Source organism: Pantherophis guttatus, chromosome 4 (genome assembly GCF_059756535.1).
Source record: "Pantherophis guttatus breed Tessera chromosome 4, ASM5975653v1, whole genome shotgun sequence".
NCBI classification, from domain to species: Eukaryota; Metazoa; Chordata; class Lepidosauria; order Squamata; family Colubridae; genus Pantherophis; species Pantherophis guttatus.
The window spans coordinates 136,437,617-136,463,670 of record NC_142066.1 but is presented as its reverse complement, the minus strand read 5'-3'; the positions used below and the strand labels follow the sequence as shown (position 1 = coordinate 136,463,670).

Below are 26,054 nucleotides of genomic sequence, written 5' to 3'. Positions count from 1 at the left end.
CTGAAAGTTTTAAAAACCTACAACTGAAGCTTCAAAAATGAATTAATATTAATCAATTTATGTCAATTTGGTTTTAGCAGATTCATTGTAGAAACTGACTGTTTTTATGAAAAGATCATAAATAGCACACTAATAAAGCACAACAAAGCATATTTAAAATATACTATTAATATCACAGGAAATATTACAAGTAGCCAACAGTACCTTGGTGTATTCCAACAAAACACAGTCTTTTTAATTATGTTAAGATAATCAAATGCTATACTTGAATACTTCACTTTACTCAAAAGTTTTAGTCAGTATGGAGGTATTGCCTATGACTATTGAAAGTTAAGGCAAGATAATTGGTACTTTTCCATCTACTACATGTATCACTATATCAGAATCAAGATGTATATTAAGAATTCTAGTGATCTGCATTTATACATCAAGAGAATAAGTATTAGACTTGTGCATCTCTACATAGGAATATCTAATGTTATATTGATGTAAATGGAAGATTTAGATCTGTCCTATTTGATTAATTTGTTAGAACTTGTACTTTCAATCAGATGTTCCACATTCATAGTATCCTTACTATTAATTGTTAACTATCTATAAAAGTTGTGAAATTCTTCCATAAAGTAAAATTGTTATATTTCAGTTGTTCTGAGTGAAAAATTATCTCTGTGTGTGTATGTATGGAGAATATGGACTACATTTGGTAATCTGATAAATTACCAAATTCCTCATAGTATAGGATATATTTCTGGCTGCCTTCCAAAGTCTAACTTGGTCCTGCTATGTAAGAAGGTTAAATCATGGCAACTAGTCCAAAGTTTATTAAACTGAATAAATTATAAAGTTTATTAAATTTAATAAACTTTGGTCCAATTGCCATGATTTGACCTTTTTACATGCTTTTGTCCTGGATGATTGAGTCTATATTTACATATTTTCCTGCTATATTTCTAATTGAAATAATTATTGTTTTAACAGCCATGATTACATTTAATTTACATGCTTCACACATAGTTCTGTTTCATTCTGCCTGCTAATTGCAATCCTCTGGCTAATTTAGATATCAAAAAGCATAGCTAGGTATAATTCAAAATATTATCTAACATTGTTTAAGCTTACAAAATTTTCTCAGAATTGTAACAAAATCCTACAATAAGACAATAAAGGGAAAGTGAAAAAGCCGAAAACAAGACCAGATGTCTGATTATATCAATCTAAAATGGAAGCTGTGGATGAAGCATGTTAGATTAAATTTAGCACTCAGAAACAAATTAATGGCTGCTATTATTTGCATAAAACACAGTGTAGGTCAGATTTAGAGTGTTAGGTATTTGGAGCTGTCCGAATGTGCATTTTGCTTGCAGATCCTTCATTTCGTACTTCACTTACTCCCAAGAATCCAGCAAAACAGAGATTATTGACTCTCAATTTATCCTATTTTTTTTTGGGGGGGGGGGGGGAGACACCTAACACAAAAGCACCTGCTTTTTTTAAAACTATCTGCTTCAATCCCCTATATGGTATATGTTGCTTGCTGAACAGTCTTGGACAATTCAACAATTGTCACTTTTTTGGTTGAATCTTAATAAAGCTATTGTTCAACTAGTCATTTCCTTTATGGACCAATAGTTATGCTTTGTTTTTTTTTAACATTTAAAAGAAATTAATAGCTTTTAACTATAACACAGTTACAAATACTAACTCTATAATGGCTTTCTTAAAAATTTCAAATAAAAACTTTTAAATATACTTCTCAGTTTTGAGGCAAGGAAATTCCCAGATTCAAAGTAGAAGTACCACCATATTGTACACGTTTATATTTCTCATTTTAGCAGGTAACTGCACTTTTGTTTGCCCTTTCCTTCAAGTGAAAAACACGGCCTTGAATGGCCATAACTGGATCCAGTCGCAGTGCTCCAGCCCAGTTGCATTGCTTGACTTTTTAATTTTCCATAATTTACTAGCATTGGGTTTGGGTACTATATGAAATTTAAATAATGGCTAGATTCAGCTACATCTTTGACTGCAGAGAGTGCTGTATCAAAGGAAAAAACGCTTCAGGGGGTCTAAAGACGAACAGTAATACCAGCTGTCCAATGATATCAGAGAATGATGTCAAATGTATCTCATCTTTAGCCTAATAATCAGAGCATTAAGAATGCAAGCCAGAAAGTAGAAAAATAATTAGGTAAAATTGCTATAGTAGACTTATCTCTTGAAGTGCTGAAATCTATAATAGCTTTAAAGTTAGTTTGAAGCAAGAAAGAAATTTGGCCTTTATGACAGAGCATGCCCAATGAATAGGCAGGACCAGAATAAAGAACTGGTAACTACCTGAAGACTTAGCTGTGCCATTGTTCCTAGAGGTCTGCAGTAGTCATGAGCATTGGTAATGGCAGTATTAAATGGATATTCAATTTTTATTTTTAACCAGCTGCAATTGATGTTTTATTGAATTTATAATAATGGTTTCAGAGTAGCTGTATCCTGTTTTGTTTATTTATTTTTTACAGTTTGTTTTAATTGTTGTGAGTCACACTCACTTGTAAGCTAATAAATAAAAAGGTTTACATTTGATTAATTTAAAATGAATTGTTGTTAATAGTATTAAAAATCTGAAGAGTAATTCCAACTTGCTGACAACTTTTAGAGGACTGTATGAGTGTGGTTGTGGCTCTGAGGCCCCTTTATTGAGTCTTGTATGCTAACTGAAGCTACATCTAATAGATTGCAAGCAAATCCACCCGAAAGAGATTTATTCTGAGTAAAGTTTACTGAAATTCAATGGAACTTGTTATCTGTTACATTTGTTTAAATCTGTAATCTTGGAATGGCAGAAGTGGCTTAAGTTTGCCACAAATCAAATCCTTCAAAATATATTCATTCTTATCTATTATGCTGAAAATGCAATGTCTGCTTTCACCTGTATTGCTTATATTCTGATAATATCACTTAATGCCTGAGATATTTCAGTTTAAAATAAAACCTATACAGTATTAAATACAGACATTTAAAGGGACAAACATTGTGGTAATATTTTCATTGTATGATCACATGATTGTAATTCTTTCTGGTGAGGGATATGAATCAGATCCATTTCCATCTTGTGTAAATTGTCTTTTTTCCGATCCTCTTCTAATCTTTCTCAGTTTCCTATTTATACACGGTAGAAGCAAAATTATCTTACCCAGAATTACCACACAAGGCAAGACAAGTGCAAGAACAAAATTTGGTGGTGTGTAAAATCTGTAGCATTCTTCTTCAAAGGCTCTTTTCCATCCATAAATTAATACATGGAAAGTGCTTATGAGAAGAGCGACGTATCCAAGTGTAGACTTTGAGATTTGAAAAGAGAAACAAATACAAATTAAAATGTTAACATCATGATTTCCACATATAGCAAACTATTAAAAGTTATTTACAAAAACTTAAACTATTATAAACATAGATATACCGTATTTTCCGGCGTATAAGACGACTTTTTAACACATGAAAATCTTCTCAAAAGTCGGGGGTCGTCTTATACGCCGAGTGTCGTTCTCCTGTAACCAGGCAGACCAGCCCGAAAGACTCTGACGAGCCTTAAATGGCTCTGGCGATCTAAGCTCTGACGATCCCAGCTTTGCCTGCTAATCAGGCAATTCAGCTGGGACCGCCAGAGCCACGGAGAAGGGAAAAACTTTTCCCCCTCCGGCTTGCTTACCTTAGCTCAGTGGTTGGGGGTCAAACAACCCTTTCACAGGGGTTTTGCAGGTGGTGCAATACAGAAAAACGAACATCTCCTAATGCTTGGGACTCGGAGAGGTAAATGGTGACTGGTCCGGGGAGCAGCTGGATTTTGCAGTCCCAAGCATTAGGAGATGAGGGCTGCCACTCTTACAGCGCTCTTACAGCGGAGAGAAAAAGCCGGATGCCGCTCTCCATTGCAGACATCAGATCGCCCCCCTGCAAGCTCTCCTCTCTCAAGCAGTCCAACCAAAGTTTCCAGCCCCGCTTCAGGGAACGCTCCTCGAGAGACGAGAGTTTGCAGGGGGCCGATTTGGCATCTGGATTAGAGAGCAAAATCCAGCTGCTCTCCGGACCAGACGCTATTTACCGCTCTGAGTCCCATGCAGCAGGAAACAAAGGCTGCCTTGCGCCGCAAATATAGCAAGGCAGAATCCTGATGCTGCACTTTCAGCAGACAGATGAGGGCTGCCTTGGCCATCGGCTGGCGCAAATATACCAAGGCGAATGCTCATGCCGCACAAGTTCAAGTAGTGCTTCGCTCCCACACTTCTTTCGGCCCTCAGTCTCTCAGGGAGATGCTTGACTTCCTCTCAGCCCCAAGACACTGGCTTGCCCATGAGATGAGAGAGAGAGAGAATGAGAGAGAAAGAGAGAGAATCAGAATGAGACAGAGAGAGAAAGAGACAAAGAATGAAAGAGAGAATGAGAGAGAGAGAATCAGAGTGAGACAGAGAGAGAAAGAGAGAGAAAGACAGAATGAAAGAGAATGAGAGAAAGAGACAGAGAGAATCAGAGAGAGAGAGTGAGAGAGAGAGAATGAGAGACAGAGAAAGAGACAGAATCAAAGAGAATCAAAGAATCAGAGAGAGAATGAGAGAGAGAGAATCAGAGTGAGACAGAGAGAGAAAGAGAGAGAAAGACAGAATGAAAGAGAATGAGAGAAAGAGACAGAGACAGAGAGAATCAGAGAGAGAGAGAGAAAGAGAGAATGAGAGACAGAGAAAGAGACAGAGAATCAGAGAGAGAGAGAGAAAGAGAGAATGAGAGACAGAGAAAGAGACAGAGAATCAAAGAGAATCAAAGAATCAGAGAGAGAATGAGAGAGAGAGAGAAAATGAGAAAGAGGGGGGAGAAAGAGAATGAGGGGGGAGAGAGAGAAAGAGTGGGGGAAAGAAAGAATGAGAGAGGGGGAGAGAGAAAGAGAATGAGAGAGGGGGAGAGAGAAAGAGAGAATGAGAAAGAGTGGGAGAGAAAGAAAGAGAGGGAGAGAGAGAGAGCGAAAATGAGAGAGAGAGAAAGAGAGAATGAGAGAGAAAGAGTGGGAGACAGAGAGAGAGAGACAGACAGGAGGGAGAGTGCCTGAAGGACCCCATCCCGTACTGGGAGTCCAGGTGCTTCAGCAAGCGGTGCACTGGATTCGTATTAGTGGTCCGCAAAATTTAAAATTATGAAGTTGGTGGTCCCTGAGGTCCAAAAGGTTGGGGACCCCTGGCCTAAGACCATCGGAAAACACATATTTTTGTTGGTTTTAGGAATAACTTTATCGTTGGGGGTCACCACAACATGAGGAACTGTATTAAAGGGTCGCGGCATTAGGAAGGTTGAGAACCACTGCCTTAGCTGCTTGCCTTGCTTCGCTTGCCTGAATCCATTCCATCAGCAAGCAACTCCCTGCCTGCAATCAAGCAGGCAGGGAGTTGTGGACTTCAACTCCCAGAATTCCTCAGCCAGCAAAACAAAGCTGGCTGAGGAATTCTGGGAGTTGAAGTCTACAAGTCTTAAAGTTGCCAAGGTTGGAGACCCCTGTTCTATTGGGTAAGTTTTTTTCCCCTTTGGGATCTTTAAAAAAAAAAAAGTTAATTGGGGTTTTTTTTAGTTGTTCTTTTTTAGACCTAGCCATTTAAAGTTTAGGAAGTTTTAAATTTAGCTTTCATATAAAAATAAAAATAAAATAAAATAAAATAATATTTGTGCAGCTTTCTGAGATTTAGTGTGTTTCTGTAGTGTTTCACTCTAACTACACAAACACACAAAATCTCACAAAGCTGTATGTGGAATTTTGTGTGTGTAAAGTGTGAAAGTTGGGTTTTTGGGCTTTTTGTGGCTGTGTGAGGTTCCTGCTTGTTGCAGGGGCCATTTTGGGTCTAGCACAGCTGCTTTTACATTGTGGATGAGCCAGTTGTGTTGTGTTGTGTTGTGTGTGTGTAAAGTGTGAAAGTTGTTTTTTTGTGGCTTTTTGTGGCTGTGTGAGGTTCCTGCTTGTTTCAGGGGCCATTTTGGGTCTAGCACAGCTGCTTTTACATTGTGGGTGAGCCAGTTGATGTTTTTTTAATTTTTATTTGGTGTGCATTGGAAGAGGGGTAGTCTTATACGGCGAGTATAGCCCAAACCCTATATTTTAACAGGAAAATTTGGGGGTCGTCTTATACGCCCAGTCGTCTTATACGCCGGAAAATACGGTAAATAGATTAGGTTTCGTCCATATTTTAGTATACAAAACATACTGAATAAAAATAAACTCTGAACATGGCTAAAGGACTTGTGAACATACAATAAAAATTAGAGTTCAGTATTTTGAAAATTGGTCTAATAATTTTTAGTGTGATGACCCCAATTAACTTTTGCAATTAACAAAAAGAAAGTGAAAAATGAATGGAACCTTCTTAAATATTCAAATGCTCATTGGAAAGGCCTTTCAATTTTTACTGGATTAGTATAGAACATGAAATATACTCTACTGTTAAAAAGTGAAACAAGAAACAGAGTTTACTTATTTGAATAAATAGTTATGAACATAGTTTTACATAAAGACCACCCCAAAACAAACACAACAATAAATAATAAATTAATTAGTAGATATATTCCATGTATAATTCTTATGCATTCCTAAAATGTATATTGGGATATTAATTGGGCTATAATTTGTGGTATTAGGACACTGTAATGGAATTGTAAATATCTTAAAATAATATAAATGACATAGGGCAATGTTGGTGAATGTTTTCGGAGTGCTGAAACGGGAGCATATGCGTGTGCGCATCAGAAATTGGAAGAGGAGCTCCCTAGCATGCGCATGTGGGAGCGCCGGAAACTGCTCCAGGAGGCTGAGATTCCAGTTTCTGGCACGCAACGCGCATGCGCACACCGGAAACCAGAAGCTCAGCTTTCCGGCTCATGTAGCGTGTCAGGGAGCTTCCGGTTTCCAGCGCTCCTGCGTGCACGAAGTCCAGATCACACAAGATTGAATCTTTCAATATTGAATGGTACTAAAGTCTTTTACTAGATTAGATTAATTACATTTAGTATTTCAATTTAGTACACACCTGAATAAAACTGAATTCCCTCCAGTTTAATGATCTGTTTACTGATGGAATGGAAGTCACAGCCAACAAAGAAAGCAGCCCAAGGCTCATTATTCCAAAAGAGACGTACATTTCAATTCGCCATACTTCTTCCTCATTCCAGGAATTTTCAATATTTTCATGGACCTGGAAAAAGAGATTATTGAATCTTTAACAAGTTTAACACATTTATAGAAAATTATTTAAAATTAACTGGAAAATCTGAAGGGTTTTAAAGTGTGCCTGGTGAACTATCATGAATGGGAGCAAAGAGGAGAGAGTTATTTAATTAAGTAAGGAGGCTTTATAGTTTTAGAAACTTCATCTGGTTGGTACATCTGGCCCTTTCATGTTTAGAAGAAGAATACATTATGCGAAGTAAGTAATCAATTGTAATTCCTCTTATTTTGAATAGTTTGTTTATAGCACTAAATTGGTCATTTGGGGTGTTATGAGCAGTTTTCAGAAACAGGAGGGTGAACATTATTGAAGCTAAATCAATTTTTTAAAAAGAAATGAGTAATTTTATATATTATTATTCATCACTACATAATTATGTGACTTCATACATAGTATAAATGTTAACATATTTAAAAACCATAATTGAATGTTTTTTTCATGCAGGAAGAAATATTAAGGCAATGATCAACACATCTCAAATTACTAATCACATATGCAGGGTGTTCTGAATTACTTGATCCAAAAAGGACATTTTCCTTACCTGTTGATAAGCTGTATTTAAAAATAGGTATCGTTCTGACCTCCTCATAGGCAAGCAAAGGCTGTAAACAACATGAACTGTTGCAAAGAAAAAACTAAGTAACCCAAGCTGTTTTCTACACTGCAGCCAGTTCTCTAACCAAGATGGAAACAATCTGTATTTAGTACCATAATAAAGTTGATAAGCAGCTGCCAGGAGCCCTGATAAATACACTAGAGATAATAAAGTAATTGCAACAACTGGCAATGTCTTGTTCACAATCTCAATAGGAATCTTATAAAAATCACTCTGATGATTTCTCACGTAAGGATGTATTACATCTCTAATAAAGGAATAGATAAAAAAGAAGGTGGCTAGGCCAACAGCCACTATGACTGGTCCTTTCCAGAGTGTGAACAATCGAAGAGGTAAATTTTCAATTTCTCTTGCCGATGATAAAGTGCCCAAATCAATAGGAATAAAATTGAGCTGACGAGCAAGTTCAATAACTTGATGTCGAGCTTGAATGCTGTTACTGCATATGTAAACCTAAAACAAGCAAACAAATTATTAATAACTACATGGACTAAATAGTCAAACTAGAGTATGTATTTCCAAGAATGAGACTTCCTGTAATTATCTTTAACTTAACTTTACAGACATCCATATTACAATTTAAAAAGTAATTATTGTAATTATTTTATCTATATTTTATTTTTATCTTTATTTCATGTTATACAAGTCAAGGGTGCAAAACGTATTGCCCGTACACAATTCCCACAAATTGTGAAACGTACACAATTCCCCCAAATCTTAGGTACATACCATAGAGTTCTACCAAATAAGGGAAGTTATTAAATACATGGGATGTGACCAGTTTACTGCGAATACGTAAAATAATTTTTAAAAAGTATCATTCAGACATACATGTATTTTTTCTACACAAGTATGAAAAATCCACAAATGCTGCTTTAATGAAATCATTACAACTACACATCTTTAATTTTGCTCTTAAAGCAGATACATTTTTTTCCAGAATGCTACAGAAATACAAAAAAACCTTACATGGTATATGTACTGCATTCATTCAGGATCTAAAATATTTCTTATAAATTATTTTCAAACAATTCTAGTCACACTAATTGTACTTACTTTAGTTTTATTTAAATTGAAGGCATGTTGTCCAACCATCTTTTGCTCTGGACCTATCCATTTTTGATTGTGGATTGATTAATATTATTATTATTAGTTCAATTTATATGCTGCCTTTCTCCGGAGACTCAGGGCGGCTTACAATGCATTTAGAAAATCATTATAAAAACATTTAAAAATTAAAACATTAAAACCCATTCATACCATTCATGGCCGGATCTCACAAGATCGCAACAGCGAGATCAACGGCCCCAGGCCTGCTGGAAAAGCCAGGTCTTCACTTTTCGGAAGGCCAATAGGGTGGGGGTGGTCCAGACTCAGGAGGTAACTGGTTCCAGAGAGCTGGGGCAGCCATAGAGAAGGCCCTCCCCTCCGGGCCCACCAGCCGCATTGTTTAGCTGACGGGACCCGGAGGAGACCAACTCTGTGGGATCTTATTGGTCGCTGGGAGCTATGTGGTAGAAGGCGGTCTCGAAGATAACCTGGCCCTGAGCCATGTAGGGCTTTAAAGGTAATGACCAACACCTTGAATTGTGCCTGGAGACCAATAGGGAGCCAGTGCAGCTCGCAGAGAATTGGTGTAATGTGGGTGTATCTGGGTGCACCCACAATAGCTTGCGCGGCTGCATTCTGGACCAACTGTAGTCTCTGAACACTTTTCAAGGGTAGCCCCATGTAGAGTGCGTTGCAATAATCTAATCGTGAGGTGACAAGGGCATGAGTGACTGTGAGGAGAGCCTCCCGATCCAAGTAGGGTCGCAATTGGTGCACCAGGCGAACCTGTGCAAAGGTCTCCCTAGCCACAGCCGTCAGATGTTGCTCTAATCTTAGCTGTGAGTCTAGGAGGACACCCAAATTGCGAGCCCGTTCTGAGGAGGACAGTTTCTCCCCCCCCAGAACCAAGGATGGACAATCAACATAATCTTTAAGAGGCAATACCCACAGCCATTCGGTCTTGTCTGGGTTAAGTCTGAGCCTGTTGACTCCCATCCAGACCCTCACAGCCTCCAGGCACTGGCATTGATGAGCCAATCAAATATCAAATGAGGCTCTCAATCTGAAACTCTCCTCTGCCCTTGTGATAAAATTGAATGCTGAAGTTGCCAAATCATAAAGATGAGAAATAATCTCATTTCATTTTTTAGGTAGTCTTATATGAAAAATTACAGCATTTTGTAGCGGAAGCTTCAAGGCAGGGGTGAAATCTACTTACCTTCCCTATCAGTTCAAAAGTATGCGCGCGTCACATGCGCGCACAGACCCTCTGCACATCCACAAACCTTCTGCACATGCGCAGAGGGTAAAAAACAGGTTACTTCTTGGTTAAAACCAGGAAGTAATGATGACCGGGTGGAGCCTCATGCTGCCCTTGCTACCGGTTCTCCGAACCACCCACCGCCATCGCTACCGGTTCGGTTGAACCAGTCCGAACAGATAGCATTTCACCCCTGCTTCAAAGGGTTTCTCATGTATACTTGATCATCATTTTCATTGTTTTAAGTGCTGAAATGCATAACTTACCTGTCTGCTTGCATCTTTTGGTCCTACTTGTAATGCCCATGCTGAAATAACATTGAACCCTTTAACAACAAAGGAATCTGGAAAAAGGGATGCCAGGTATTCTGCATTGGATTCTGGATATTGGTTAATTTTCATGTTGTTGCTGACATCTACAAGGATTTTACCAACAAGAAGATGCTTGAGGTCCCACAAAGCTGCATAGTGTTCTCTGCGTATAGCGATAAAAATTATGTTTGCTTTTGCGATAGCATCTTCATGATGAGTGACATCAACAACATGGGGAAAGAATTCCGTCACAAATTTAGGGTTTCTGCTTCCTATTACCACATGAAACCCACATCTGATAAGCCTAGTTGTCAAGGATTTAGCGAAGTCCCCACTTCCAATTATGCCAACTGTAAGCTTACTGGTGTCTTTGATGTAATTTCTGCCATTTGGTAAGAAAGATTCATTTAAGACTTTAGGACTTCCCATCATAGAAATTGATTCCATATCGGCGCAAAAGGTTATAAGGATATTTTCTAAAAGAAAACAGAAACACAAAATTAATTTTTCACTGATATATACTAACAAATTTCCTATACCAACACACACAAGATTTAGAATAAGATATAACACACACATCTGCAGCATCAAAGTCTTAATGTGTCAACTCCAAGCTAGAAAGAAATATCTCTAACCCTTATAAAAATAGGGAGGAAAAAATAGGCTTTCATTCTAGTTCTCCATATACGCATAGTAAAAACACTAGAGAGAGGAAAGTATTCAACAAACGTCAAACCTAGTTTATGGAAAACAAAAATAACCTCAGAGAGCATTTGTGCACAATTTTAGAATTAAAATTAACTTTTCATGAGAAATCTGGGATTTTTCAGGAATATATTTGTCTGCCAAAGTAGGTCTCCCCTTGACAAATATACTATATTTGAAGAAGCATTTAGCTGCTCTATATATATTTCATTTTTAAGTTGCAAAATAAAAATGGTAACTGATAGAAACTATTGCAATATATGGTCCCTGCTGCTATTGTAATAGCCAACTAGGACTTCCCATAGATAATTACATTTCATATTTTATATTGATGCTTTTGCTATCTATTAATGCAGTAAACTTTTCTAGTTCCAATTTTTTTATTAATTTATCAAAATTCAACGAAAAAAATTGAGGAAATAGGGGAAGAAAAATGGAAGAGGAAAAAGTGTACCCTAAAAGGGAAAAAAGAAAAAAAGTGTTAACTTCTGACTTTTTAGTGTGGTAGAATAAGATTTATTATTTATTTATTTATTTATTAGTTATATTTCTATGCCGCCCACTCTCCGAGGATTCTGGGCGGCTTACACCAAAGACAGTATACTAAATAGCATATTGCCCCCTAACAATCTGGGTCCTCATTTTACCCACCTCGGAAGGATGGAAGGCTGAGTCAACCTTGAGCCGGTGAGATTTGATCTGCTGATCTGCTGAACTAGCAGTCAGCTGAAGAAGCTGCAGTACTGCACTCTAACCACTGCGCCACCTTGGCTCTAACATATAGCCTCATTTTTGTACTTTAACATAATATATTGTAGCCAATTATACAACAACAAATACAGTAACATTTGAACAAACAGGGGAAAACTTATAGACCCATGACTCCCATGGATTGAAATTTGACCAGTTTTGTAAAAAAAATAATAATTACATAAACATATCACGAATCTGTTTATGCCGTAATAGAAAATCTCAAATTTTTTTGCAGTGTGTTGATATTTGTGCTATATTGTTCATATTGGGCTATTTTCAAGGCAGATACTTCTCTGAATATATCCCAATTTTCCCAGTGAAGACAGTTAATAAGAAGCTCTGTGTTGAAGGCATTGAGGAATCTAGTAAAAAAACATTTCTGAAACAAAGATCCAATGGGACATGGATTATCTAGCGTGTTTTTCTCTCTGTGTGTAGAAAAATTTTAAAATGAATTTTAATTATATTACTAAAACATGCAAACTAAACAAACAAAGAAAAGAGAATAAAAACTATGTGCAAGTAAATTTATTTAGCCTATGGAAAATATAAGGAAAAAAGAAAAAGAGAGAACAGAAAAGTAAGAATAAAGAAAGAAATACATAAAGAAGTAAATTACAACATTCATCACAAGTATAAACAAATTTAGTAACTCTTCACTCTTTTTAAGGTTACAAACATTTATCTCTTCATCTAATGTCCCATCTCTTATCTATAAAGAAATCCATAAAACATCTTTCAGTCCAAACAGTCCAAAAAGGATTGCCAGAAATAACAATATATCTTGCTTGCTAAAAGTCACAGTTGTGACCCAGGCCCAAGTAGGTATTATCAGATGCAATCAGTTCGAAACAAACAGACTTTATTAGAACAGCTGAGAATTAACTCATTCTCGGCGTAGTCCAAACTAATTCAAAACAAATTGTTCATAACACAATTCTTCAGCCTTATCACCAACCTTGGTCTAATTAGGCAACCTGCCAAAGGCTTTTCTTGGCAAAAGTTCAGAAGCCGAAGACGCCAACAAGAAATAAATGCAGCAAGACAAGAAACAAATCTATCAACGTTGTTTTCCGATAAAGAGCCCAAAAACTGTTGCTGCTCTTTTAAGCCTTATGGGAGGAGCCAATCTCGGCCTTACTCCCGAGTCGTCCTTTTTCCTTTAGCTGCTCTTGTCTTCTGGCAGCTCTTCTCATGTGTGCACTAGGAACAGGCTCCTCCTGTTCCTCTGTCTCTCTGCTGTCAGCCTCTGGAGGCTCTGGAGTCTGCACATCACTCCCGGATGGCCCTGGCTCCATCTGTGCCTCCGACGCAGAGCCCTCATCCGGGCCTTCCCCAGCCTCCAGGACTGGCCATGTTCTTCCTCAATCTCCTCACTGTCTGACTCTGCTGCCAGCTCTGCAGGCTGCTGGCGGACCACAGCAATGGTGGTACAGTGGTTAGAATGCAGTACTGCATCTAACTGTCCACATCCAGGAGTTTGATCCTGACTCACCCTTCTATCCCGGTAAAATGAGGACCCAGATTGCTGGGGGCAATATGCCGACTCTGTAAAAAGCCCAAAAAGTGCTGTAAAGCACTGTGGACAGAATATATGTTTAATTACTATTGCTATTGCTTTAACCCTTTCAAATCAATGCAAATGGAGTAATCAGAACCACATGCAGTTCAACAAGATAGTAGGATGCACCCCAAGTCCACTTATTTTATAAAAAGATAAAAGAAGTCTGGAAGAGCGTGGATGAACAGAAGTTGCAAAAAGTAATTTCTCTTTACATTATTTTTTCCCAATTTCGTGCATCCATTCTCTTCCAAACTTCCTTTATTTTTTAAAAATAAGCTATATTTTGTTATTACGAGGAGAATATAATACTGATAACTTACTGAGCGAACAGAAAACTTCCATCTGTCCCCTCTTCTCAAAAATGTATGTATAAGCTTCTTAGTCCAATTTAAGATTAAAATCAAATTGTCAGTATTGAAACTCTTACTGAGTATTGTACCACCATCTACTGGTGAGCAAATACATTCAATTTGTTTTCTGTTTTTGATTTTGCTAAAGAGATATACAGTGTTTGTATTTATAAGATAGGAGAACCTGAAGTAATATTTAAGATCCTATTCCTGTCTGTTTTTTGAATGATGCTTGCAACATCCCATATAATGAGAAAGGTGACCTCTGATTGGAATTATGCACCTGTGTTGTGTAAAATATAAATAAATACAAATATACTGGGAAATGGTATACAGATAGTCCTTGATTGGTTACTCAGTGACTGTTCAAAGTTACACTGGACTTATTGAAAGAGTTTACACCGAAAGATACTTACAGCAATAGCACTTAGACTTAAAATACTGCTTTACAGTGCTTTACAGTCCTCTCTAAGTGGTTTTACAGAGTCAGCATATTGCCCACAACAATTTGGGTCCTCATTTTATTCACCTTGGAAGGATGGAAGGCTGAGTCAATCTTGAACCTTATGATCCAGATTTGAAGTTCTGACAGTCCCTTGGTCACATGATCACATCTTAGGATCTTGGCAACCAACTTGCATTTATGGCCATTTGCAGTGTCTGCAGTCATGTGACCACAATTTATGACATTGCAAGAAACTGGCATTTATTTTTTGGCAAAAAGCACTCATAGCAAACAATGGGTTCGCTTAATAACCCCTGTGTTTGCTTAACAACCCTTTGGAAAAAGTTTGTGAAATCAGGCACAGCCACATGAACATCACAATTTACAACCATAATTGCAGGATCAATTATGTAAGTTGAGGACTACCTGCTTTTGTACATGAACTTATTTGTTTACTAATTTCTCTTAACCAATCGTCTATATCAGGGGTGTCAAATTCCCTTAAATGTTGCCCGCGATGCCGGCCTGGAAATAGCAAAGGACCGGCCTGTGGTGCCTCTGGGCAGCAGGGTGCTGCAGGAGACTGTTCGTCCCATCTCCCCCCACCCCAGCCAGCCTTCGGAGAACTACAATGCAGATCTGACCCAGTTTGACACCCCTGGTTTCTATATATAACTAGGGGTAAGCAATGCCAATAAAATATACTTTTAGTATTTAAGAGTAATGTATGGTAATAAAATATACTTTTAGTATTTCTGTTAACAATCATCTGCATATATAACTAGGGATAATCATCCAACTAAAGCAATGCCAATAAAATATACTTTTAGTGTTTAAGTGTAACATACGGCAATAAATAATGTCTTCTTTGTTCTTGTAGAGAATGTCTCTTATGCTGAAATATTTGTTAAATGCAATTGCTATAATATTTATATTGACATTTCTACAATAAACAAAAGCAGTTTATTACTTCTCAAAATTTGTAGTTCAAGTATTTGATTACTCAAATATTTCCTTTTTTAAAATGGAAGTATTAGGCATGTGGAAATTATTAGTCTTAAATGTGACTTGAAAATCCAATTAACTTTTAGCCAACAAACATTCTGCCAAAGCAAACTGATGAAATAATATTTTGTGAAACTAATGATGAAAAATAATGAATTACAGCATCCCACGAGGGTGGTAGTTTCAAAGGCACACTCTGAATAGTTTTGTAATTTGCTAATGTTTAGAAAATCAGTTACTTCTATTTGCTCTTGAACAACTAACTAATGTCTGCAAGAAGATTTATACACTTATATTAAATAATTATTAATTTTGAGGCTTCTAAAATTTAAATATTAACTTTTATATCGTAGCTCTATAATCGGAACAGTTGAGACATTTTCTTTAAAATACTGATGTTCTAAACTTTTATTTGAAATTTTCCAATAGTGATACAATAGGTAATGCAATACTATTTACTTAGTTTGTCACTTTTAATTCAACAAATAGCAGTGAAAGAGTTGCCAAAACCCAGTGTTGGATTCAAAGTTTTGGGTAAGTAATGCAGCAATAGGATATAAGAGAAAAGTATTGCTTTACCTCTAAATGCTTGAGCATTTAGTAATAGAACTGTAAACAGGATACTCAAGGATAGGGTAAATCTCTAAATAACATTATTTTTTTAAAAGAAAAACATTTTGACTGATCATTTCCTTGCACCTCATCAGTTTAGCAGCATATTTTTATTACTTATATATGTTTACAGAATACTTATGATTTCATTATAGCCGTAACCTGGGGCTTTTAAAAATATGGAGTCATATTTTGATCTATATTAGTGAAGACATCTGCTATAAATGTTGATAGTCAACATATTAGCAATATGAGAAATGAATATTGAAAACACTATTAGCTGACAGTAAAATCTTAGAACTCATGAAAATAAGAATGGGATGTCTGAAAAATCCGGGCTAATATTTAACATTAAGGAAACAAAGGGAATTCTACTGTATTCAATAAGTCTGATGATAAAAAACTAACAGCTAACAATGTGCTTCCTTGGGTCTAAGAACAAATAAATAATGGATACTCTGCTATAGATGGAATACAGAGTTAGGCAAGAATATTTTAAATTGTCTAACAAAGAATAACATGGCATAATGGAAAAATCTTCATAGATTCTAACAAAGTGAGAGAAGAATGGGCCTAAGGCAATTCTTATGAATCCCCATTCCACATCTCTGGGACAATAAAGGAGAATGTTGCCTTCAACACATCAGAAAGATGGGCTTCTGATAGAAAGCTTATTTTTTTAAAGACTTTCCTTTTGATCTTCTTAGTTGTATAGAGTTGTGGTATCTGGATAACTGGACACTTCATATTCAAAAATTTTGAATTACAAATTTGTAATGTGGCTACTATGAACCCAATGGATTTCAAGGAGACTTGGTAGTCCTGGAGAGGTGTGATGCAGTGGTGGGTTTCTACCGGTTTGGGCGAACTGGTAGTGGTAATTTGGCCTGGGTTGCTGAACTGTTGCTGGCTGGCCACGCCTCCGAACCGGTAACCTGGTCGCCGCTTGCTTGCCCCGACTGCTGGGAAGCAGCCCTCAAAGAGGTGGCTTCTCGCAGTTGCATCGAAAAAGAAGAAACCTCCCAGCCGCTGCTAAGCGGCTATGATGGCTGGCCACAGGCCACCGAAAACTACTGGAGGTAACCAAAAAAGCTGCTGTCATTGCCACCTTGTTCTTTGCACCGGCCGTGCATGTGCATCCCATTGCCTGCTGTGTTGCGCTTGGACTGATGCAGCAGGCAACGGGATGTGACAGCAGCGGCTTTTTCAGCAATCTCCGGTAGCTATTGGTGGCCTGTGCCCTCGGAGGCTTTTTCTTTTTCGATGTGACTGCGAGAAGCCTCCCAGCTGCCATCTCTGCGAGAAGCCTCCCAGCTGCCTCTTCCTGGCAGCGGTGGCTGGCTGGAGGCCACCGAAAACTACTGGAGGTCAGCTTGCCTTCCGGAGTCTGGACCAGCTGCCATGGGAGAAAGGTAAGCAACCCAAAAAAAGAAGTGGTGATGGGGGAGGAAGTGGGACTAGGGCTGGGGCCACTGAAGGAGAGGAAATGGGGTGACGCGTGTGACTAACGAAGGGAGGGCAAGGCGGCATGCAGGAGGAGGCCTTTGATAGATTAGGCCAGGTCTGGGCAGAAAATAAGTAGATAGGTAGAAATTCAAAAAAAAATTCTACCTTTTTCTGTGGATGTGGCTAGGTTGGGTGGTCATGTGACTGAGTGGCCGTGGCTGTCAGTGATGTCAAGTTGGTCACACCTACTCAGTCACATGACCACCAAGCCACACCCACAAAGCAAGCCATGCCACAGAACCAGTAGTAACATTTTTTGAAACCCACCACTGGTGTGATGGCTCAGCAGTTAAAGACACTGAGCTTGTCAGCTGGAGAACTGACAGCCCGCGTTCGAGATTCCAGTTCTGCACAACACAATGAGCTCCCATTACTTGCCTCAGCTTCTGTCTACCTGGTAATTCAAAAGCATGTTAAATACAAATAGATTAATAGGTACCACTTCAGTGGGAAGGCAGCAGCCATGCTGGCCACATGACCATAGAAATGGTTTTCGGCATTGGTTGGCTCCCTTGGCCAAGAAATGTAATTGAGCACTGTGCCCTAAAGTCGGACATGACTGACAGGAAAACCTTTATCCTGTTAGTTAATCCTGGACCAAATAAAGCTGATAACTTCCTTGAGATAATGATCAGGAAGCACAAAACTGACATATTTAGGACTGGTGATACTGTAGCGGGAAAACCCTATTTCAGAAAAACCCAGAATCAGGACATAAGACCACAAAGGTAGGAAAACACAGGTTTATTGCTAGCAATAGTTCAGGTTAATAGCTTGGCAAAGTCTGAACCCCGGGCAACGCCCAGGGTCTATCTTTTATAGGTTTTGCAATTGTAGCTTTACTGATGGGTTACATTTCCTTATACGTACCAAGATACAGTACATCAAAACAGGATATAAAAAGAAGAAGTTATCTTTTGGTACATATTCCATATAGGGTTATATCTTGCATATCTTACACCATCTGTTAATTTCAGAACATCTCACGTGCCAAATATTGTCTTACAGTATAATATGATACATAGGTCATTAAGCATACAAGTGTATTTAGCAAGAAGTTGGTACTTTCCTAATCTTGTGACAGAGATAGAAACAGCTAAAGGTCAATCCACCTATAGTTCAATATCAATATACTGGTAGGTGGGGTCCAGCTGCCTCAATACTAGTGGCTGCTGGACTATAAAAATTACTATACAATTACTACAAAGTTGATAAAGTTAAGGAAAATAGCACAAACAGATGACGAGGTAAGAATAATGCATAGGATGAAAATAACTCTGGAAAATCCTTAGAAAGTTTAGAAATTAATACTAGAGACAGATTGAAATGGTGAACATTGGTCCATATAGTCACTAGAAGTTGATGGCATGTAACAACTTGTATGAATATCAGCTAAATATCATTATCTTCAGTTTTGTAGAATGTTCTATATCATTTCATGCATCAGAATACAGATTGTCTTCTGCTGTATTCCTTAAAACCCAAGGTTTTTTTCCCAATACTGAATCTAAAGATGAGAAAGCAAGCCTAATAGATTAGTGGAATAATGGGAATATAGCACTAATAAATGTTATTATAATTTGTCACAGTCATCCAGGTGTTCAGACTCAGTTTGACGTTTTTATTCACCTATCAAGTCCTTCCCAAGGACCTCCCAAGACTAATGTTGATGTTTCATGGCGTTATAGGTATTGCTGCAGAATATAAACTGTAAATAAAGCTGCCTTTTGCAATGGACTGATGGGAATTTTGTCAATGCTGATGATGCTTAAGGGGTGCTCCAGTTGTTTTGGAATTTCACGCAAGGCACCAATTATTATTGGTAGTACACAATCATTCTGTTTCTATTTGCAGGTCTTTGTATTTTGTCACCTTCTCCAGTTCTTTCTCTTCTGCTCTTTCCAGGTACTGCCACATCTGCAATCCAGACTTTTTTTGTCTTATTTATCAACAACTGCTAACTCTGGAGTATTATGTGGCAGGTACCTGTTGGTTTGAATTCTAAAGTCCCAGAGCACTTTATCATTTTCATTTTATATTACTTTTTCTATTTTAAGGTCACAACAGTTCTTGCTTGAAGGCAAATAATATTTCTTGCAGATCTTCCAATGCAGCATTGTTGCTTCTTTGTCATGCTATTGTTTATAGTCAACACACATGATCTTCTTTCGGCAGGTAACCAGGTGATAATATTATTTTTTTTATTTTTTATTATCAATGAATTTAGATATATGGTTAGTTCCCTTAGTTCCTGGCTGCCTTGTTTAATGACTGTTCGAAGTTACAACAGGTTAAAAAAAAAACAGCTTTTCAACCAAACTTTTATAACTATTCTCTAAAGATGTGGGTTCTCCAACACTGGCTGTTTGTAAGAAGAGACTGGACAGTCACTTGTCTGAAATAGTATAGGATTTCCTGCTTGAGCAAGGATTGGACTAGAAGACTTCTGAGGCCCCTTCCAACTCTGTTATTCTGTGTTTGTTTAATGATAAAATCAAGAGTGACATTATAAGTCTGGCACTATCATGTGAGTTTTGCTTAGCGACTGTAGCATTTAGCAACAGAGTTAAGCAATTTACCAATTGTGGTTGGTAAATGAGGTGGAGTAACACTGTAGGAAAATTATCAATTAACCAAATGGTATAAGACGGTGAAAACAGGGCCCATGAATATAAAAAATTAAAAAAGACCTGGCTTTAAACACTTCAAAAATGACAGGATAAAAACGAGACAGCAAAACAAATTCGCAAACCATGAGAAAAACTAGTAAAAATAAATGTAAAATGGTGGTAATAAACACAGATGAGTTTCAGGCAATGATTTAGAATGTTTAGTGTTTATTCAAAATGTTCTGGCTATAGAAGATGCTGCCAGACAAGTTGAACTTTCCTGTGACAAAACAACTATTTCAACAGAGTATAATGCTGGATTTGTAAACTTTAGAGACTCTGTGGTCAGCAATTCAGATGAGTAGAACATTGCTGGAGACAGACACATACTCTTGAAAACAGTTCTGACTAAAATGTTCCAGCTAAGTGATGACATTCAGCAACGATAGACAAAGGATAGAGAATCTGTCCCTGAACCCATTGCCACGTATCTGAGAACATGTGATGAACAAATGTTATCACTTCTATCCATATATCCCATGAAGTCTATCCAAATGTCCTTATAAAATAATTTATTTCTGAATAAAATAATACAGGAATATTAAAGAAATATAACCAGATCTTAGGCATATACACACTTTGAGGTAAATTCATAATCTTCCATAGGATTCTTTTGTAAATGTACATGCGTACAATCATTTTATGATATCTAACAGTTTCATGCACTGTATTGCTGGATTATGTGAACAGATAAATTGCCATATGCAATGCATAATTATCATGAAGTTTTACTTCACTTTTTAGTTTCAAAAAATAAGTTAAAGTGGATGACAAAACACAGAAAAATATATCAACAATAAGTAATTAAAGCACATTCATGAGAAGCTAAACTAGCAAGCGTAATAAAAGTACTTCTTTTATTATTAGTATTATTAGTAAAAGTACTAATAAAAGTTAAAATTCTAGCAGCATTACTGAACACCAGTTGAAATTTCTGAAATTTTTTTAACAGCTGGTCCATATTTATCAAGAATTCTTTTAATCACATACAATACTGCTATTTATGAATAGGAGTTTTTAGATCTGAGCCTGGGTCATTCTAAAAAATGGAGAAGCATTTTAGATCCAGAGAAAATATAACATTTGATCTATGGATTTGCATGAGTACTAACTGCTTGCCCTCATTCTATACAAAACACCCTTCTACTTTCATTCTGAAATGTTATTCAGTTCTTTCATCAGTGCATTACTATCGAACCACTAGGCGTAGTTTTTGTTTACAAATCTGGCAGTTATAATCTTTTCCACCGCAATACATTTCCAAGCAGATGTGTAAAAGATTATATCATTAATGTTTTAAGATAATCTTTAGTTAATAATGAAGTCGGATTTGGCATAAGCACCTGTACCTTTTGAATATGCGCCAGGAACATGAAATAGTTTGCTATAATCCATTAAAATATGTGTTGTCAGAATTGTTGGATCATCCATGAAATATAAATAAGCTAATTTAGGATAGGTCAACAAAGCAAAAGAATCATGTATTTTCTTAAAGATAGTCCTTGCTTACCAATTGACTTGTTTTTTTTTAAAAAATTATGATTTTATTTGTTTATAGACCAAAGACCAGAACAAATAAAAATAGTGTTTATCCAATTAAAAATTATAGAATAATAAATAACAGATAAAATCTATGATAAAACCCGGTCTGTCAGTTACACATGGTTTAACTATACAAAAATACAAAACTGTGAGGCCTGTAGTCAATTTAATACTAAAATGCAAAGGAATAAGCAGCGCAAAGGGTTTGCCACATTTGTTGTATGAAATAGCTATGGTGGATTAGACACATATTTCTGATGAACCCCCAGTGCTGCTGTGTAGAATCTAGTCATCTGCACTGTAGTTATGGACTATTCATCCTTAAGCAGCTACTGGAGATAAGCAGTATGCAAACAACAGCCAATTGTTTGCAAATTTTCAAAGTTACAATAGTATAAAAAAAGTGTTTTGGGATGATCCTTGCTTTTACAACTGTTGCAATGCCCCATACTCGTGTAGTGTCCCATGCTCATGTGATTGCCATTTGTGTGCCTTCCCCAACCAGCTTGCAACAAGCAGAATTAACAGAAAACACAGAAATAAAGTTGTAAGTCGTGGTCGCATGATGTTTCACTTCACAACTGTGATGACTTGCTTAATGACTGAATAGGAAGTGACATCTTAAGTCCATCATGGTCATGTGATTTCTTTTTTTGCTTAGCAACCACAGTGTTTAGCAATTGGACTACCAATTCCAATTATAGTTGCTAAGCAAGAACTACCTACAATTACATCCCTATTTTCTAGTCTTCCAGACAAGGTAATTCTTTTCCTGATAACTGCCATTTAAAAGTCCAAAGGGTATCTTCCAGATGCTGCCACTGTTTATTTGATTTGGACATTTCCTTTTGCTCTACAGTTTTCTCTTCCTTTCTCAATTGGATTACATCCAAATGCAATGAGCTATCAGGGATTATCAGGGAATGTATAGAAATATTATTTTAATTAGCCTAAAATATTGATTCAGGTAGTCGTTGACTTACAGTTCACTTAGTGACCATTCAAAGTTACAACGGCACTGAAAAAAATGACTTATGACCATTTTTCACACTTATGACCTTTGCAGCATCCCCATGGTCACGTGATTTACATTAATTGACAACTGGTTCATATTTATGACGGTTGCAGTGTCCCAGGGTTATGTGACCATCTTTTGCGACTGTCTGATAAGCAAAATCAATGGGGAAACCAGATTCACTTAACAACCACGTTACTAATTTAACAACTGCAGTGATTCACTTAACAAACGTGGCAAGAAAAGTAGTAAAATAGAACAAAATTCACATAACAAATTTCTCATTTAGCAACATAAATTCCAGTCTCAATTGTAAGTCGAGGACTACCTGTATTTATCTAAAGCAGCTATTGGGCAAGAGTTTCTAAAAACAAAAAAGAGCAGAGAAAAGCAAAATAGAAATTAGAAAAGAATGTGCCTATATAACAATAGTACAGTTTCTAACATATACGAAGAATAAATATTCATTTCCTTCAAATTAACAGTCTCAAACAATAACTGACTACTGCATATTCAAAATCTTTTCTTTCTCCCTTTCTGACAAAGAGATGGTGGTTTTTCCAGGATGTATTAAAAATTCTGAACAATGATGTGTTAGTTTCAAAAGGTCTTATATTTCTTATATATTGTGGGAATTTCTCCATTTTTCTCCTGTTTTAACTGGCACCACTGGCTCTTCTCCCAAGCATTAAGGTAGAGTGAGGCTGGAATCCACAGTGTGTAATTCTTGTAATTGTTCATGTACTGCAAAGAGTTGTTAGGGCACCAGGTTTAGGGGATGTCAATTGTTTGTTTTCTTGTCTTTATTTGCTTGTTATTGTTATTTTTGTTAGCTGACCAGAGTTATAGCATATATAGCACATAACATGGGCGAAGAAACAAGTCTTGGGAGGGAGGGGAGGGAGGGAGGGAGGAAAGGAGGGAGGATACGTTCTCAAGGAAAATCATAAAAAGGGAAAAAACAACATTTTTGCAAGAAGTAAAAACCACATGAAAATTAAAGCACAAAAATTAAGGCATTTTTAAATAGATGGCATACAAATAACCACTTAATTATATTAATTACCACTCGGGGTAAAGTTTCCATTTTCACTTTCACGTACAGCTGACCATGCCATCCTAAGATAAAGTGCATTTTATGATAATGTGCTAATTTATTAGTACCTAGCAGTTCAAAAGCATACAAATGTGAGTAGATAAATAGGCACCAATTCAGTGGGAAGATGCAAGGCGTTCCTTCCGCCTTTGGCATATAGCCATTCTGGCCACAGGACTACAGAAATTGTCTTCGGACAACACTGGCTCTCTTGGCAAGAAATGGAGGTGAGCACCGTGACATGACTGACAGGGAAAGCTTTACCTTTTCTTTTTTTTTTGCTAATTTATTAAGGCTCAACAGATGGTAAAAATTGAGTGATCTAATCAGAACTCAAAAGCCAAGCAGGAATGGGTTAATATTTGGATAGGAGATCACCAAGTAATATCAAGGTTGTAGCTTAGACTGGAAACTTAAAAACTATCCAGGAAAAATGGAATGGCATTCTCTACTGTTGCCAAGAATGCTGCATGGTTATATGTGTCACCAGGAATTAAGCTGAACTCAAAGGAAACTTACATTTCTGCTCTCAGTGTAAATATAATAAGTGCATTGTAGTTATGTTCCATGTTGAACGTCAATGCTTATCTGCATTTTGGATTGTGGATACAACAGGTAGTTCAAGGACAGGCTTTAATTAGGAAGTAATTATAGAATTCATTTGTAATATTGGTGAGCAGGAGAGGATCCATTATGTTCTACCTATGAATATATCTCTCTGACCATCGCTTGTTATTAAGATGTGAACAAAGGAAGGTGACCATGCCAATATATTTAATTTCCATTTTACATAGTTTATTTCTAAATGACCATAAAAGCCTGTAGACCATCAGAGTTTTCCGGTTTCAGCTTCCAATGATTTTTGCAATACTGAGCTCCTGTGCTGTGCTCAGGACTGAAACAGGGATACTCTAAAGCACATGTCCTATTGATTTTCTCTCCTCTACTTAGACTTTTGACACAGCAGTGCATTCTTTGACCTCAGCAGTTTAACAGCTAACCCTTGGGTTAATCATTTTGTTGACTGTGCCTTGAAAAGAAATATAAATACATAAGACCTAATCATGATTTTATTAGCCTGTAACCCACAGCAACCACATAATTAGGCCGTATATAAACCTTGCCTTATTAATTTTCTTTTTTCTCTCTGCAGCTTTGCCCTGAACTATTTGCAAGATGTCATGTCAAAAAGCACCGAGGATTCAGCCTTCTGAATTTCTTGGGGGGTGGGGGTGGGAGCGAAGGAGGGGCTATATACTGTTTTCCAGGGCCGTTTTGCATCCTGTCACTAGTTGAAAGCCCCACTGGGTCAAGTTAAATAGAAATTAATGCTTCAGCTCGAGCAAGCTAGCTCTCTCTATGCTCCCCCTCCTCCCGCCAGGATTTCCCTGTTCTCTGCTCATTTTCAGAACGGACTGCCATGGGGGGAAAAAAAAAACCAATCACGGGGGGCGCGGGGAGTAGGTAAACCCGCGAGAGGCTCAGCTTCTCCCCTGTTTTTCCTCTTGGCTCTGCGTGATGTTACTTAATGAATGCATCTCAGCCTTGGTTGCTCTTTCTTTATTGCTCACCTCACTTCATCTCCCGCGCCGCTGCCCCACCGCTCTCTCTTTGCTCTCTCCAATCTTCAGCTTGCTGCGGCAGCTTCCAGCCAAGAGGGAAAGACGCGCTTCTTTCGTCGCTTCGTCGACTCTGTCGTATGGGAGACGGGTGCCACAGGCGAGCGGAGGCCGAGTGGGCAGCCCGCTTCGTCCTTGAGCAGGGCACAGAGAAGGGGGAGGAAACGGCAGCGGAGTATGGGCAACCGGAGAGAAAGGGGGGGGGGCGCCAAGCAGCCGCCACTTATGCGCGTGCAGTCACACAGAAGACAGCGCGGACTGCAGCGGGCGACTTCCACCCGAGGATGGAAGCGCGCGTGCGGAGGGGGACATTGAACAGGCCCTACAGGCGCTCTGCTCTTGCGCGCTCAGGAAAACCGAGAAGAGTCTAGATTGCTGCTGTTAACAGAAAAGACAGACCAAAAACAAACAAACAAACAAACTACAAACCCAAAACAGTCCAGGAGCTTTATTTTCTTCTGCCCTGGGTGCTTCTGTCCCTAGCTGCAGAATTACAGAATAAAAGCAAACACTTAGAAGATAAGGTGACGTCGTTTTGACATATTGTGTAATCCTATCTTACCTCCCTGACTATTTACCTCCCTACCTATCTATATAAAATAATCCTAAACTAAAGTACCCCTGTAGGCTAATAGGCTGTGATCATGACTCAGCATTTTAACCAGCCTTACCCCTCCCCCCCTCC

General features: G+C 37.8%; 1 protein-coding gene across 1 annotated transcript; it reads right to left on the bottom strand.

The window, feature by feature from the left end:
* Nucleotides 1–2,446: 2,446 nt before the first annotated feature.
* STEAP2 (STEAP2 metalloreductase) lies at nt 2,447–25,980 on the bottom strand. The gene is made up of 5 exons (XM_034401830.3): nt 25,322–25,980; nt 10,444–10,964; nt 7,792–8,319; nt 7,053–7,217; nt 2,447–3,335 (listed from the first exon to the last, which is right to left on the bottom strand). The coding sequence occupies exons 2-5, from the start codon at nt 10,933–10,935 to the stop codon at nt 3,051–3,053; spliced, it is 1,470 nt and encodes a 489-aa protein (XP_034257721.1). The 5' UTR covers nt 10,936–10,964; nt 25,322–25,980; the 3' UTR covers nt 2,447–3,050.
* Between the last annotated feature and the right edge of the window lie 74 nt (nt 25,981–26,054).